This window comes from Oryx dammah, unplaced genomic scaffold, assembly GCF_014754425.2.
Source record: "Oryx dammah isolate SB20612 unplaced genomic scaffold, SCBI_Odam_1.1 HiC_scaffold_3, whole genome shotgun sequence".
Classification (NCBI taxonomy): Eukaryota; Metazoa; Chordata; class Mammalia; order Artiodactyla; family Bovidae; genus Oryx; species Oryx dammah.
The window spans coordinates 69,588,643-69,602,606 of NW_024070187.1; the positions used below are offsets into that span (position 1 = coordinate 69,588,643).

Genomic DNA, 13,964 nt, shown 5'->3' on the forward strand with positions numbered 1-13,964 from the left:
TTTTATCATGCAATCAACAAAAAAATTATTAATGGGCTATTTTATGCTACTTTCTTTCATATTAAGTCTTTAAAGTCTGGGACACATTTTATATTTACAACACCCTTCAGTTTGCATTTCAAGTGCTTGCAGTCTCATGTGGTTAGTCCTTATAAATGCTATATTGCCCACATTTTTTCCCATGTTTCTTTTCTCTCTGTCCCCATGCATATGTATGAACACATGGTTACTGTCTTAAGGTATACTCATTCTACACTTTTTACATAAAATAAGCATTTTTAATTTTCATGTATTCATAGTCTTTTTGATACCTGGTACACACTAGGTCATCTCTAGTTTTTCACTTCAGCAAATATCTTGAAACTTTTGTTTCCTGTTGAGTTGTTTCTTTGAGATAAATTTGCTGGAGTTGATCAGGGCTCTGAACATGCTTCCTAGTTGCTTTCCAGAAGGATTGTTCTGCTTTACAGTACTGTCAAAATGGTCTAATGCTAATAGGTCCACCATAGCCTGTACAGGGAGTCACCCTTGATCTTGTTCCATGTCAATATCCGCTGTTGTTTTGGGGTTTTTTAGTTGTTTCCCCTCTCCCTCCTACCCCTCCCCATTGTAATAGGAATGTGTAAAAAAAAAAAATTGGAAGATGCAGAAAACTCTGCTATTCCGTTTCATTTTTTCAGAGAATGGTTGTAGTTTATATTATGGTTTTTTTCCCCATGAGGTTTCCATACAAGAACTCTCTCCATGTCTTATGTGCAGACAGATACTAACAGTAGGATGGTGATATCACAAGAGTAAATGCACAACCTTTTTTCTTCAGCTCATGTGTAAATAACTTGGGGTTTGGTCTTACATGTCTTGTGTACTTCTGAATGCTCTTTAATAGTTGCCAAAATTCTGCTGGATAAGAACAATAGGATGAATTTTCAAGTTAATCTTAAGCATTGTAAATTTACTTTTATTAATGAAAATAATATAAACAATAAAATAGAACATGATTGTTAGTAGTGATGTGTTTTCTTTCAGTCACTGGGCTATAGAATAGAAAATACATAAATTCCAGGCAAGAGTACTGGAGTGGGGTGCCATTGCCTTTTCCAAATATGTATATAAAACAGGAAATATTGATAGGATGCAGGTATGCTGACTTGTAAAATATCAGTATCATGTAGTATTTCTTATATACTAGCTTTTAAATTTTGGCACTGTTTTTTAAAAAAATGTTTAGCACTGCAGAGAATTTGGAATTACGTATGCTGTGATTATTAAGAAATGAATTTTCATGTTTTTTCCCAATCATTAATAATGACTATCTTTCAATATAATCCTGTAATATGAAGTGTTCCAGTGACAGACTTGTCATGATGTTTTATTATTCTTACTTAAGTAGTGTATAATGAATGCTAATATGGAGAAGTTAATTGCTGCTATTTTTAATTTATCTAGGAAAGATCCTGAATATAAATTGTATGGTAATCTTTGATTTCTTTCTTCCCCTCCCCTTCTGAGAGCAGCAGAGTAAAGCACAGACGAAGAAGAATAGCTGGCATCAGGGTGACTTCAGTTATCTCCGTCAGGAAAGGCTGACTATCAGCTCAGCAAGAGTGAATGATTCCGGTGTGTTCATGTGTTATGCCAATAATACTTTTGGATCAGCAAATGTCACAACAACCTTAGAAGTAGTAGGTAAATATCTCTGGGAATGGGTAAATTACTTGGCACAGTGAATGAAGAAATTACCTAATAGTTTCCTTTTTACATTAATGGAATGTTAACAGATTCTTAGGGATTTTGGTATCACTGAATGAATGAATGAATGAATACATGAAAAAAAAAAGGTCTTCCAACCAGAGCACAAAAGCAAGTCCTAACCATTTAATAGAGGCAAATGAAAAGCTGTAACTGTGAAGGTGTTTGAACATGTCATTCTCTGCTTAACCCCCCTACCCCAACAAATGTAGGTTGAGCTTTTCCTAAAATTTTACTCCTTGCTGAATGACCTGAGTTTGGAAATGGATGGAGACTTTTTTCTTTGGAGAAAGATGTATGCTTAGACCTTAATATATTTCTCTGGATCTTTTGGTGAGGTTCTTCAGCCTTTTGGTTTATTGTTTTATAGTTCATGGGCTCTAGTCACTTGGCAGCAGAAAGGGCTGGACTGACTTTTCCTTCTCAGTATTCCCCTCACCTTACCCTGTCCTCTGACCCTACAGTCTATAACATAAACCTTCAGGAAGGCAGCCCACTGGGCATGGCTCCTTGTTTCTACAGAGCATAAACAAACATGTTAACCTGTGCCCTAACCTATATCATACGTGGTATACACAACTGGTTTAGTTTTCCCTGATCTAGCAATCTTATTAAATACTTATTTCCCAAGCATCTACTTAATGAGAGCAGACTGGTAAAGTACATGATGTTTTTCAGTTACTGGAAAGTATAGTAATTTTATAATTATTTCTTTTACACTTTTTGGGCTCTCAGTATTGTTTGCATTTAATCTATTTTCTTGGTGGTTTTTTTGGGGGATGCCACTGTATTTTCATTGCTTGATTTTGATTAAGTACTTATAGGGTGGTGAAATTCTTCCTCATAATTTTATCAATAATAAAATTATATATTTGTTTTCATTTCTCTCCTTACCCCATATTTCTTCAATAATTTATGTAACAGTGTTAGAGGTTTGCAGTTTATCCTACAATTATCTCATATGAGTTAGGTGTTTCTGCTCATGTTGTAATGGAAAGTGTCTCACCAAAATGAACGTGAAAAAGATGCTTTATTTGCAATTACAGAGCTAGCCCAGAGAAAGGGTACTATTCTGTCCCTAAACATGATTGTGAACCATTTATTAATTTGAATAAAAGGCTATGCTTTTAAAATATTAAACTCCATAAGTGCTAATTTGCTAAGTTGATTAGGGAGCATGCTGATATATCAGCTTCAGCTCCAGAAAGCAATTAGTAAGGATGTTTTGAGCATATTGTTGTATGTAATCAGATTTTTAAAATCCATTCATCAATTTCCAAGAATATAACTGTATAACTGGAAAGACTTGGGGCCATGTAATCTGAATCTGTACTGTTTCGGGAGAGGGTTGGAATGGGACAAGAGCAGGAAGAGACAAGAGAAAAGTGATCTTTAGGGGCTGGGAGTAGAATTTGGACACAGAGTGGAGTGATGTGCAGCACAAGACTTTAGGATGACCCCTACCTAGTTTTGAGTTGGGGCTCTACCACTTAAATTTCAAATGTACCCCACTTTAACTCTGCCTCTATTTTCTCTTACGAGACACACAACCTCTAACTCCCAAGGCTGTAGAAGGGAGAAAAGCAACAGATATTATAGATGTGCCTGGTGTAGTGTTTGAACTTGATTAACTGTTAGTGTCTCATCAGTTTCTTAAACCATTCTTTATAACAAGCCAGATAGGATTTTTTGATTCTAATAATTCTTACACTTCATGAATTTGAAACTCCATTCTATTATAGGACATAAAACCATATTGACCAAACTAGACTGTAGAAAACTCCGGAGGAACTAGTATTTTATTCATGATGATTGTGACAGAAATCAGTGCAAATAATAATGCCTGTGATATTTCTATATTTTGCGTTGTGTTTTATCTTTGAATTTATAACCTTGAGCACCTGAAAATTTAATGTAGCTTTCAGATAAAACATTTATTTCCTCAAAACTAACTTAAATTAGCTTAAAGAATGACAGAGGGGCACCATTTATGATTCAGGTATTAGAACAAGCTGTTGGTTTCCAACTTGATTTCATTTGGATGTTTTTTAAAATTTCACCTGAAAAATGTTTTTCCCTTGATACAAAGGACAGTCGGATTCCATTTTTTTTTTTTTTTATTCTGAATCTGTAGGAAACTAAACAGTAAATATTCTAATGGCAACCTCCTGTGGGGTACCAATTGCATGTTAGATGCTCTCCGGAGGATATCTACTCAGTAGGTGGTAGTGGTTTAGTCCCAAAGTTGTGTCCAAATTCTGCGACCTCATGGACTAACCCACCAAGTTCCTTTATCCATGGAGTTTTCCAGGCAAGAATACTGGAATGGGTTGTCATTTCCTTCTCCAGGAGATCTTCCCCACCCAGGGATTAAACCTGTGTGTCCTGCATTGCAGGTGGATACTTTACCGAAGGAGACACTAGGGAAGCCTGGGGTGTAAATATATTTGACTAAATAGTACCAGAGACAGTGAATGACAGTCTTAAATGTTACAATTCCATCTTAAATTTTGAAAAAGAAATAAAACAATAAGATTAAAACTCCTTCATGATTCCACTAACTTGCTATAACCATTTTTAGGGTTTGGTATATGGTTTATGGACTTCCTGGTGGCTCAGATGGTAAAGCGTCTGCCTACAATGTGAGAGACCTGGGTTCGATCTTTGGGTTGGGAAGCTACCCTGGAGAAGAAATGGCAATCCACTCCAGTACTATTGCCTGGAAAATCATCCTTCTTGCAGTCCAAGGCCAACTGCAACAGGATTTTAATTATACGTGTAATCTTAGGTTCTCTTTCTCACTTAAAGTATGTGGAGATTCTAGGGTATGCTACAGTAAGAAGCCAGCCTCGGCCTCTCACTGTGTATATTCACGTTTAGTCTCTGCCTTTGGGTAGCCAGCTATATGGCTTTCCAGGACTTGGTTTCTTTTCTCATCTATAAATTAAGGGTTACGAGGTTCTCTTTCAGTATTGCTGTAAGATTAAATATTTGTCATAATTATTAAATAAAATATGCTAAAGAACCTAATGCAGTTCTTGGAACATAGTAAACATTTCATAAAAGGAGGTTATAAATATAATATTGGCAATTATTTTATTATGGTCTTTTTCAAGCTCTTCATTGTATTATTATATAACCATTTCTAAGGGCTGCTTTATTTACTTAACCAGTTCTCCCTTTTCTCATTTTTAAGATTATTATGACTAGGGTAAATAGCACTTCTATTTTGCATGTAGCTATCTACCTCACTAAGAAGAGTTCTCTGTATTAAACTGAAAAATAGATAATTTTTTATCTAGAAATGCTTTCTAAAGGAGTTGTGCCAAATTACAATGTGTAATTCAGCATGCTATTTTAATTACACTTGCAAAATTATTAAGTTTATTTCAAATTAGCTTTGCTAGTTTTCCATAGAATGGATATACATTATTTTTAACAGCTCTATTGAAGTTTTGCTATTTTTAATATGTGAAACGGGATCCCCTATTTAAATTACTAGTTTATTTTTCCTTCTATATTTTCATGTCTTCTTTTTCCTATTACCTTAATTAATTTTTCTATATGTAGACATTTGAAAATGTGTATGTATTCAGATTTGTCTTTTATAAGTTTTATTTTTTTGATTGCTTCTAAAAAGCCTAGAAAACTGCCCCACCCCCACCCCCAGCTTGGTCAAAGTTTAATAGAAGTCAGTTTTGTTGTTTAGTTAAAAATATGGCTTAATTGTTAAAATGCTGTTCTTAATCATCTGTGATGTATGATATAAGAGATCTAAGTTTAGTTTTCTTTAAATACTAAATTACATTCTTCCAATATTTTTATTGAACATTGAGGCTCTCTTCCCCTCCTTGATTTATGACATCTTCTTATCACATACAATTATATTGGGTCTAGGAATAGGCTACTTAGTCCAAATAATTTTTAGCATAATATGCATCAGGACTAGTAGTTCTAAAAGACTTATCCCATGGTGATAGATCTTTAACAGAGTTGCTTAAGAGATAAAAATAAGAGAATAAACATTTCCAATGTGTGTTCTTTCTCATTTATGACTGTGATTCTCCAAGAGCAAAACAAAATGTAAAATGGCTAGTTAAAATTCTTACTTGGTATGCTAAGGGTGTGCTAGGTCACTTCAGTCTTGTCCAACTCTTTGTGATCCCATGGACTGTACCCTGCCAGGTTCCTCTCTCCATTGGATTCTCCAGGCAAGAATATTGGAGTGGGTTGCCATTTCTTTCTCCAGGGGATCTTCCCAACTCAGGGATCGAACCCAGGTCTCCCGCATTGCCAGCAGATTCTTTACCATCGGAGCCACCTGGGAAGCCCAAGAATACTGGAGTGGGTAGCCTATCCCTTCCCTAGGGGATCTTTCCAACCCAGGAATCGAACCAGGGTCTCCTGCATTGCAGGGGGATTCTTTACCAGCCTACTTGGCACTACCAGTTAATACTGGAAATCAGTCAGTTACCTTTATAATCCAAAAATGAAGCTGTGTTATTTGTTAAGATTTTTGCAGGTAACAGTTTCTTTCTGTTTCATTCTGCTGTGGTTAGATAAAGGATTCATTAATATCTTCCCTATGATGAACACAACAATATTTGTAAATGATGGAGAGAATGTGGATCTGGTTGTTGAGTATGAGGCATATCCCAAACCTGAACACCGACAGTGGATATATATGAACAGAACCTCCACTGATAAGTGGGACGATTATCCCAAGTCTGAGAATGAAAGTAACATCAGGTAAGAAAAGGGCCTTTTACTGGCAATTATGCAGTTCTACCTTTCCCCTTCACTTGTTGTTTCATCACTAACTCATGTCCGATTTTTTTTTTTTGACCCCATGGCCTTGTAGCCCCGCTAGGTTCCTCTGGCCGTGGGATTTCCCAGGCAAGGATAATGGAGTGGGTTGCCATTCCCTTCTCCAGGGGCTCTTCCTGACCCAGGGACTGAAATCCCATCTCCTGCAGTGTAGGTGGATTCTTAACCGCTACCTCATCCTATTTCTGTAACCGCCAATGTATGAGAAAATAGCTGATACAGAAGGAAGTTTGGGGCTGCTCCCTGAGTCTTCATCATTTCATTTTGCCATGCGTTTAGAGCACACAAAATTCCGTGCCTCAGCTGTCTCATTTGTAAATTAGAGGAGAGTCCTGTCCTAGAGTTCTGAGGATAATTCAGAGCAGTGACTAGCATATACTAGGGCCACAGTAAGTAATTCTTTTTGGAGAAAGAGGCACGTTAGTGCCTTTAGTTACATTTTTAAAGCTAGAAGGAAACTAAGAATTGTTAAGCACCTTTGGGCCAAGCAATGAACCCAAGTTTCTTTTACATCAGACTTCTCATTCGATTCTCAGATAAGTTGTATGTGCTTGTTTCTGGCCATACGCTGTTCTCATTCCCTTATGTACATTAACTCAATAATTTTAGTCCTCACAAATGCTATGAGGAGGCATGCTTACTTCCCTCCTTTCTTTAGAAGAGGAATTTGAGACTTCGATGAGTTAAGTAATCTCATCAAGAGCCAGTGGCTTATAAGAGGTTGGTGCCTAGTTACAATTGGTGTTTTTTTCCCCCTAGTTGGGAGCTCTTGGCTGTTGTGAAAATATGGGTGAGAGAGGATACTGTCCTGGACCAAAGTCTAAGGGCTGGAGGAAGGAGGATGGATTGGGTGCTGTCCAGGCTTCGTCCTTAAAGGACTCCGTGACTGAAGGGGCAGGGAAGAGGGAGGAGTCTGGCTGGGGCAGCCAGATTGGATGATAAGAGGTGATACCGTTCCAGTGGGAGGGAGAGGGGCAAATCCAGTGACCTGAGTTTGGGGTTTGTTGAATTTGAACTTGCCTGTGGGATCTTGAGTGGAGATACTCAGGTAGGATGTTTTGTAGGTCAGGTTCCCTGGATGCAGCTCCTGAGAGTGGGATTCACAGGCAAGGGCTTCATTAAGAAGAGAGAGATCTGGCAGAGAGTTGGGGAAGTAGGGTAGGGAGGGGGAAAGGAGGGAAAGAGGATGCGGGTGAGCTGCGGTCCCATCCTAGGGGTGCTTTGGACTGGGGAGGAAAGGACTGCTTAGGTCTGGAGAGGAAAGAGGCGTAGGACAGGGAGGTTGGACTAGAGGTCAGGATTTGAAAGTTGTAAGCAACAGTAAGTAGTTCAGAGGAGCGTGAATGCCCAGGGAATGTATGCAGTGTGACAGGAGCCTGAACAAGCCACCCCCCGTGCAGAGTTGATTGTGGCCCTTGGGGGTCTAGGGCCACCCAGAGTGCTCCGTCCACACTGGAGCCCATGTCAGTAACTCCCTGATGATGGTGCTGAACACAGCCACCTGTGATAACCTTGGTGTAAAACAGAAGCCCTGGTAGCACTTGCTCTGGGGGACACTTGGAAGAAGTGGCAGGGGTAGGAGGAGAACCAGGAGATGCTGGTGTTGTCAGAGTGAAGGTGAGGGCCATGGTATTGACCTTGCTGCATGGCCCTGAAGTGTCTGCTTTGAGACACCTTGGTGGAGATGCCTGCCAGTCTGGGGTTTTGCCAGGCAGGTGCTATTAAAGTAGGGCAGGTGAGTTCAGGACACTGGTGAGAGGGAGGCTGAAAAGAGACCAGGGCGGGGAAGGATGCTGGCCATAAGAACAGCACAGGATGAGGGTGAGGTTGCCTTATGGTGAGAAAGCCTTTCCCGACTCTGTTCTCATATACCAGGCATTTGTCTCAATGAAATATATGTGTGTGTTTGCATTTGTTAACGTGGATTTTGTTAACACTGAATTACATGGGATGTAGTTTTCCAAAACAGGCATGGATTTCCAGATGGAAACTGTGAAAAAACCACACGTTTCGAGGTAGGTGATCCCCAGGTGACTGATGGGTTGTTCTTTTTTTGTAGATACGTAAATGAACTTCATCTAACCAGATTAAAAGGGACTGAAGGAGGCACTTACACATTTCACGTGTCCAATTCTGATGTCAATTCTTCCGTGACATTTAATGTTTACGTGAACAGTGAGTAGAACAAATGCTTCCTTATCTTTTTATTTTTTATTCTTTTAAGTTGTGGCTGGTGTTTGCAACAGCTGCCGCCCCGAGTTCATTGTGTACTGGGTCAATAATGTTTCATGATAATTTTGACCTTAACAAAGACCTCGTGGTTTGGTGGTTGGAAGGATGTGTACAAAAACCAATTCCTTGTCCTACAATTCGCTGACCACATGACCTTGTAGCTGGCACTCAGATGCTGGGTGCTGCCCTTTGAAGTCAACAGAAGAGACATAGAAGTTAAAAATAACAGTTTGAGGGAGAATGTATTATTATTGATTGCCGAGATGGGGAGCTGGAGGTTGAATAGGAGCTGGATTATGGTATTAGGTGGGAAAGAGGTTCTATCAAGCCCCAACAAACGATTTCTTTGTTATAGCACCTTTCTTTCAGGGTTAGGGTATTATTTTGTGTGAAATGAACGCGGTATTGATCAGCTCAGAGTGTCCCTGCTGTGTACCATGGGGAACTGGGGAAGAAGGGAGCAAGCAGGTGGTTTAAGGTGGGAGGATGGCCGCGGACACCGGAACACCTGGGCCCTGTGTGGTCCACGTCCCACAATATCTCTGTACAAAGGTTGACCGCAGGGGCTGTCCTCACCAGCTGGGGCTTTTCTCAAGTTCACGACCTGCTCTTGGCTCTATTGTGGGGTCACCTGCATTTCCCAGAAAGCAGGGCAGGTGCCTGCCACACCACACCAGCAGGGGACCAAAGGCTGGAGGCCTCCAAAGACATGGGATTCCAAGGGACTGCCCACAAAATGACCAGCAGAATTAGCTATCTGGGGTGTATGGTCAGGGGGCGGTGGGTGAGATGACAACCTGGGACGTTCCCTGGAAAACAGCTCAGTAATGGCTGAGCCCTTCATATGTGTTGGGCTGCAGGAGGGGAGCCAGTTCCCCATCTTCCAGGAGCTTCCTACTTGCTCTGTGGAGTGATTCTCCATCGTTACCTTCCTGATGGAGCTGCTCACCAGCATGGTGGGGTAGGAAGCGTGATCCCCTTACAAATGGAAACATCTAGTGAGTGATACTCAAGACAGGTTTTTGGTTGCTAATCTGGAGTCTTTTGTCTGTTCCAGCATTTCCAAAATTGTATTTCCTGAAAAAAAGGTGTTAGCGTGTATTTAGATAAAGAGCATCATATCCACATACAGATTTTTCTGAGCTACAGACTTTCTCAGCATCCTTAATACGCTAATGTATATTTTGCCTGCTCAGAAGGAGGCGTGGGATTGAGCATATATCTCAGATTTGTATGACCACAAAACTGCTTTTCCAAGGGAAACATGTTAATTAACATCTCAGTTCTTCAGAACAGTTTTGATTACATGGTATTCTCATTGGCCTGCAATTCAGGTATCTCTAGATTAATTCAGATGTTAATCAGAGATTAGTGTATTACACATGGGCAAAATTGCCTGCTTCTGAGAAATCTTCATGTTCAAGTAATTGAAGAGATGATTGCAGGTGAATCAATATCCTTGCAAACATCATATGCATTACTGTCTATACAAAACCTTATTTTAGGCGTTCTAGTGCAGTGCTTCTCAACCTGTTCCCAAGGACCTTGTGTATTTGTAGTTTCCAATTTGTTCTGAATCAATACTCCTTAACAAAATATAGAAAGAACTGGTCACTAGAATAGAGAGATGGAAAAGAACAAAGGTATATAAAATCCCAGAATGGACCTTTTTTTTATTTATTTATTACTAGACTCAACAGATATAATTAAGTGAAATTGCTCCTTCTCATTGCTTAGTCTTGGCTTCTGTGCTTACATACTATGCACCAGAACTAGTAGATTGTGGCCGTGGTCTACTCGACAGGCCTCACTTTGAGAAGCTTAGTTGTTGGGAATTTTCTAACATTGTGTCATTTGTATCCATCTCTCTTTCCCTGGCTTCAAGGTCAAGGGCTCATTAAGATCTCTCTCCCCCTTTTTCCTGCTTCCATTTGCCAGTATGTGACCTGCCAGTCAGTCATGAGTCATTGACCTTAGAAAGACATCTCTGAAGTCACCCTTACTTTTCTCTGGGTGACAAAATTGCTACGTTTTTACTTACCAGCCTAACTTGCCATCTGACAGGATCCATATTGATCACCTCTGCTGGTGAACTCATGCCTATTTGAGACTAGAGAGGAAATGGCCTGAACCTTCCCAAATGATACTTTCTTGGATTCCCTATAATTCTGGGGCCTGGGTCACAAATACTTTCTAGCATACGCTGAGCTCCTGCTTCAAGCACTGGGCACAAGGATGATGGTGTGCAGTGTCTCTTCTCCTTGGCTAAGCTCTTCAGGGGTCTATTCATTGAAGTCGCTTCAGACACTAAGCTGACTAAAGGCATTTACTTCACTTCACCTAACACATTGGAGTTCTTGATCTCTAGATGCTTTGACAGAGGTAGCATTTTTGTGTGAATACTTCATCTGTTTCTTGGGAACTGTGTCCCAGTTGCCCTTCACAGATATAATTAGCTAATTTCTTTGCTGACTTTTTATTTTTTGGATTGGAAAAAAAACTAGTTGATGCTATCATGGGGCAAGATTTTTTTATGTTAAATTTAAAATCAAAAGTTAAAAATAATTTTAAAATTTAAAGTGGGACCAGTTGTGTCCATTTTGACATATTATTTTAGCGAGCCAAATGCCTATGTAGATCTGCTGCATGGTTTATTCTGTAAATAAGCTGAGCCCCAAGGGTGAAAGGAACTGTGCTCTGCAGAAACTAGAATGAATAAAAATCAGAATAATAAATGCATGCTGTTAGTGTAGGAATTCAGGCTACTTTTAGTGACAGGGATGCATAATTGCTTAATAGATTCAGCCATGAGAAATGCTCAAGGAAATCCTTGATTTTGAGTAGTTAAATATTTGGTAGTTGAAGACTTCATTTGCTTTGAAAATTTGAGAATATTGTACTTGTGTGTGTTTGTGTTTTAATCACTTATGTGGGAGGCTTTAAGAGAAAGCTATATACATTTAAACTTTAAAATGTTTTAGTACTATCTTTAGCTTCTCTAACAAGGCATGATTTGCATGGGTCTGTTGACTCAGTGACCTTAAAGGTGGTTTGTAATGGCCAAAAAATGAAACAAAAAAATCGGTGATTCTTTGCCTTCAACTTGCATTGCTATAATTATTCTTGAATTGCTTATTGAAGATGTATATAGAAGTCAGATTCTTAATTCTAAAAGGAAGTTTCATATCTTTGATGAAAACGGCCATTTGTTTCCATTTCAGATCAAAATTTGGTGAAAAATAGGGTTTTAGGAACTATAAAACTACCCAAAAGTGTTTTCTTAATACACGTTACCCTTTCCAAGATTGCTGCAGGTGTTAGAAAAAGTGATAACACCAAGATTCTGTAGGTTAGGTAGCCTGTGATGGTTGCTTAGAAATCTGTGGTCTCTTTGGTGACTCATAGACTTGGAGAATGAATTTAATGGTTGCTGGAGAGAAGGGATAGTTAGGGAGTTTGGGATGGACATATATACTCTGCTATACTTAAAATATATAGCCAACAAGGACTTACTGTATAGCACATGCAGCTCTGCTCAATGCTATGTCACAGCCCGGATGGGAGGAGAGTTTGGAGGAGAATGGATACATATATTGGAGAAGGGAATGGCAGTCCACTCCAATATTCTTGCCTGGAGAATCCCATGGACAGAGGAACCTGGTGGACAGTTCATAGGGTCGCATGGCATGGATACGTGTAAATATAAAGCTGAGTCCCTTCACTGTTCACCTGAAACTATCACAGTATTGTTAATTGAGTATACCCCAATAGAAAATAAAAAGGTTACATTTTTTTTAAATGCAAAAAAATATAATTATAGAAATCTTACAAATTAGCAAAAAAAAAAGCAGTGGGGGGGGAGAGAAATTTATCTCTTTGGTAAAAATAAATGTCATACAGTAAAGGTTTTTACCAGATCTAGGACAAATAAAAGGCCAAACATGTATTTTAACCCTAATTAATCCTGATTCTCGACTTTTCTGTCTCTCTCTCATACATACACACCACATTTTCTTTCTTCATTCATCCACTGACAGAGATTTGCATTGTTTTCATACTTTGATTGTTGTAAAAATTACTGTGGTGAACGTGGGAGTATAGATATCCTTCTAGACAAGAAAAAGTTCTGCGTTTTCCATAATGGGTATAGCAATTATATTCCCACCTTCCCGTTATGTTAAGGAACCAGAAGTTTTATTTTCTCCGCATTTTTGCCTATACTTGTTATCTTTTGTTTTTTTGATGATAACCAGGTTGACAGATTTGAGGTGATAGTTCATTGGTAGTTTTGATTTACCAGTAACCTAGAATGACACTGGTAGCATTACATCAATAAAATGTTATCTGGTAGCATTTCCAGATCCACATTATGAATTTAAAATTTGTAGCAAATGGTATTTGGAGATTTCTCTTCAATCTCAAAGATCTGTCCTTTAATGACAGACCTACTTCAGCTTCCCTGGTGGCTCAGACAGTAAAGAATCTGCCTGCAATGTAAGAGACCCGTGTTTGATCCCAGGGTCAGGAAGATCCCCTGGAGAAGGGAATGGCAACCCACTCCAGTATTCTTGCTGGAGAATCCCATGGACAGAGGAGCCTAGCGGGTTACAGTCCATGGGGTTGCAAAAAGTCGGACACAACTGAGTGACCTAACACTTTCACTAGCTGAGTAAAAGAATGGTGGTACTCAGGTGGTGGTGCAGAATGGCCAGCAGGACAAGAAAAGTCTGGAGAATGAAAGGGCTTGCCTTTCATCTTTGGGCTTACATGGAACACAAATGATGTTAAGCTCGATTGGATATCCACATGACTGCTGAACACCAAATTCTCAGAATCACCGGTTTCCCTTCATTTATGGCAAAGTGTTAACAGAGGGGTTGAAACAATTTAAGGAAATGCTAACTAATGTATTATTCCTAAACCACTGCATCACATAATTAACATCCTGTCTGGTGTAAGCGATTATTTATAGATCATACAGTATACCCAAATCAGTCAAAGTAATAAATCATTCAGAATGAGGCCTTCGATGGGAATGTTCCCTTTGACCACATCTGCAGTATCTGGGCTGCTTTTTATATATTTGTGGTCATTGTTATTATTTAGTCGCTAAGTCATATCTGACTCTTGCAACCCCATGGACTGTAGCCCAACAG

General features: G+C 39.2%; 1 protein-coding gene across 2 annotated transcripts in view; it reads left to right on the forward strand.

Annotated features, from left to right (window-relative positions):
• KIT (KIT proto-oncogene, receptor tyrosine kinase) overlaps positions 1–13,964 on the forward strand; it is an 82,212-nt gene that overhangs the window by 42,917 nt on the left and 25,331 nt on the right. For both annotated transcript variants that reach the window (XM_040238228.1, XM_040238229.1), the window contains exons 5-7: positions 1,515–1,686; positions 6,309–6,498; positions 8,636–8,751. In XM_040238228.1, coding sequence (XP_040094162.1) covers positions 1,515–1,686; positions 6,309–6,498; positions 8,636–8,751 — 478 coding nt within the window. The remainder of the gene's footprint in view (positions 1–1,514; positions 1,687–6,308; positions 6,499–8,635; positions 8,752–13,964) is intronic.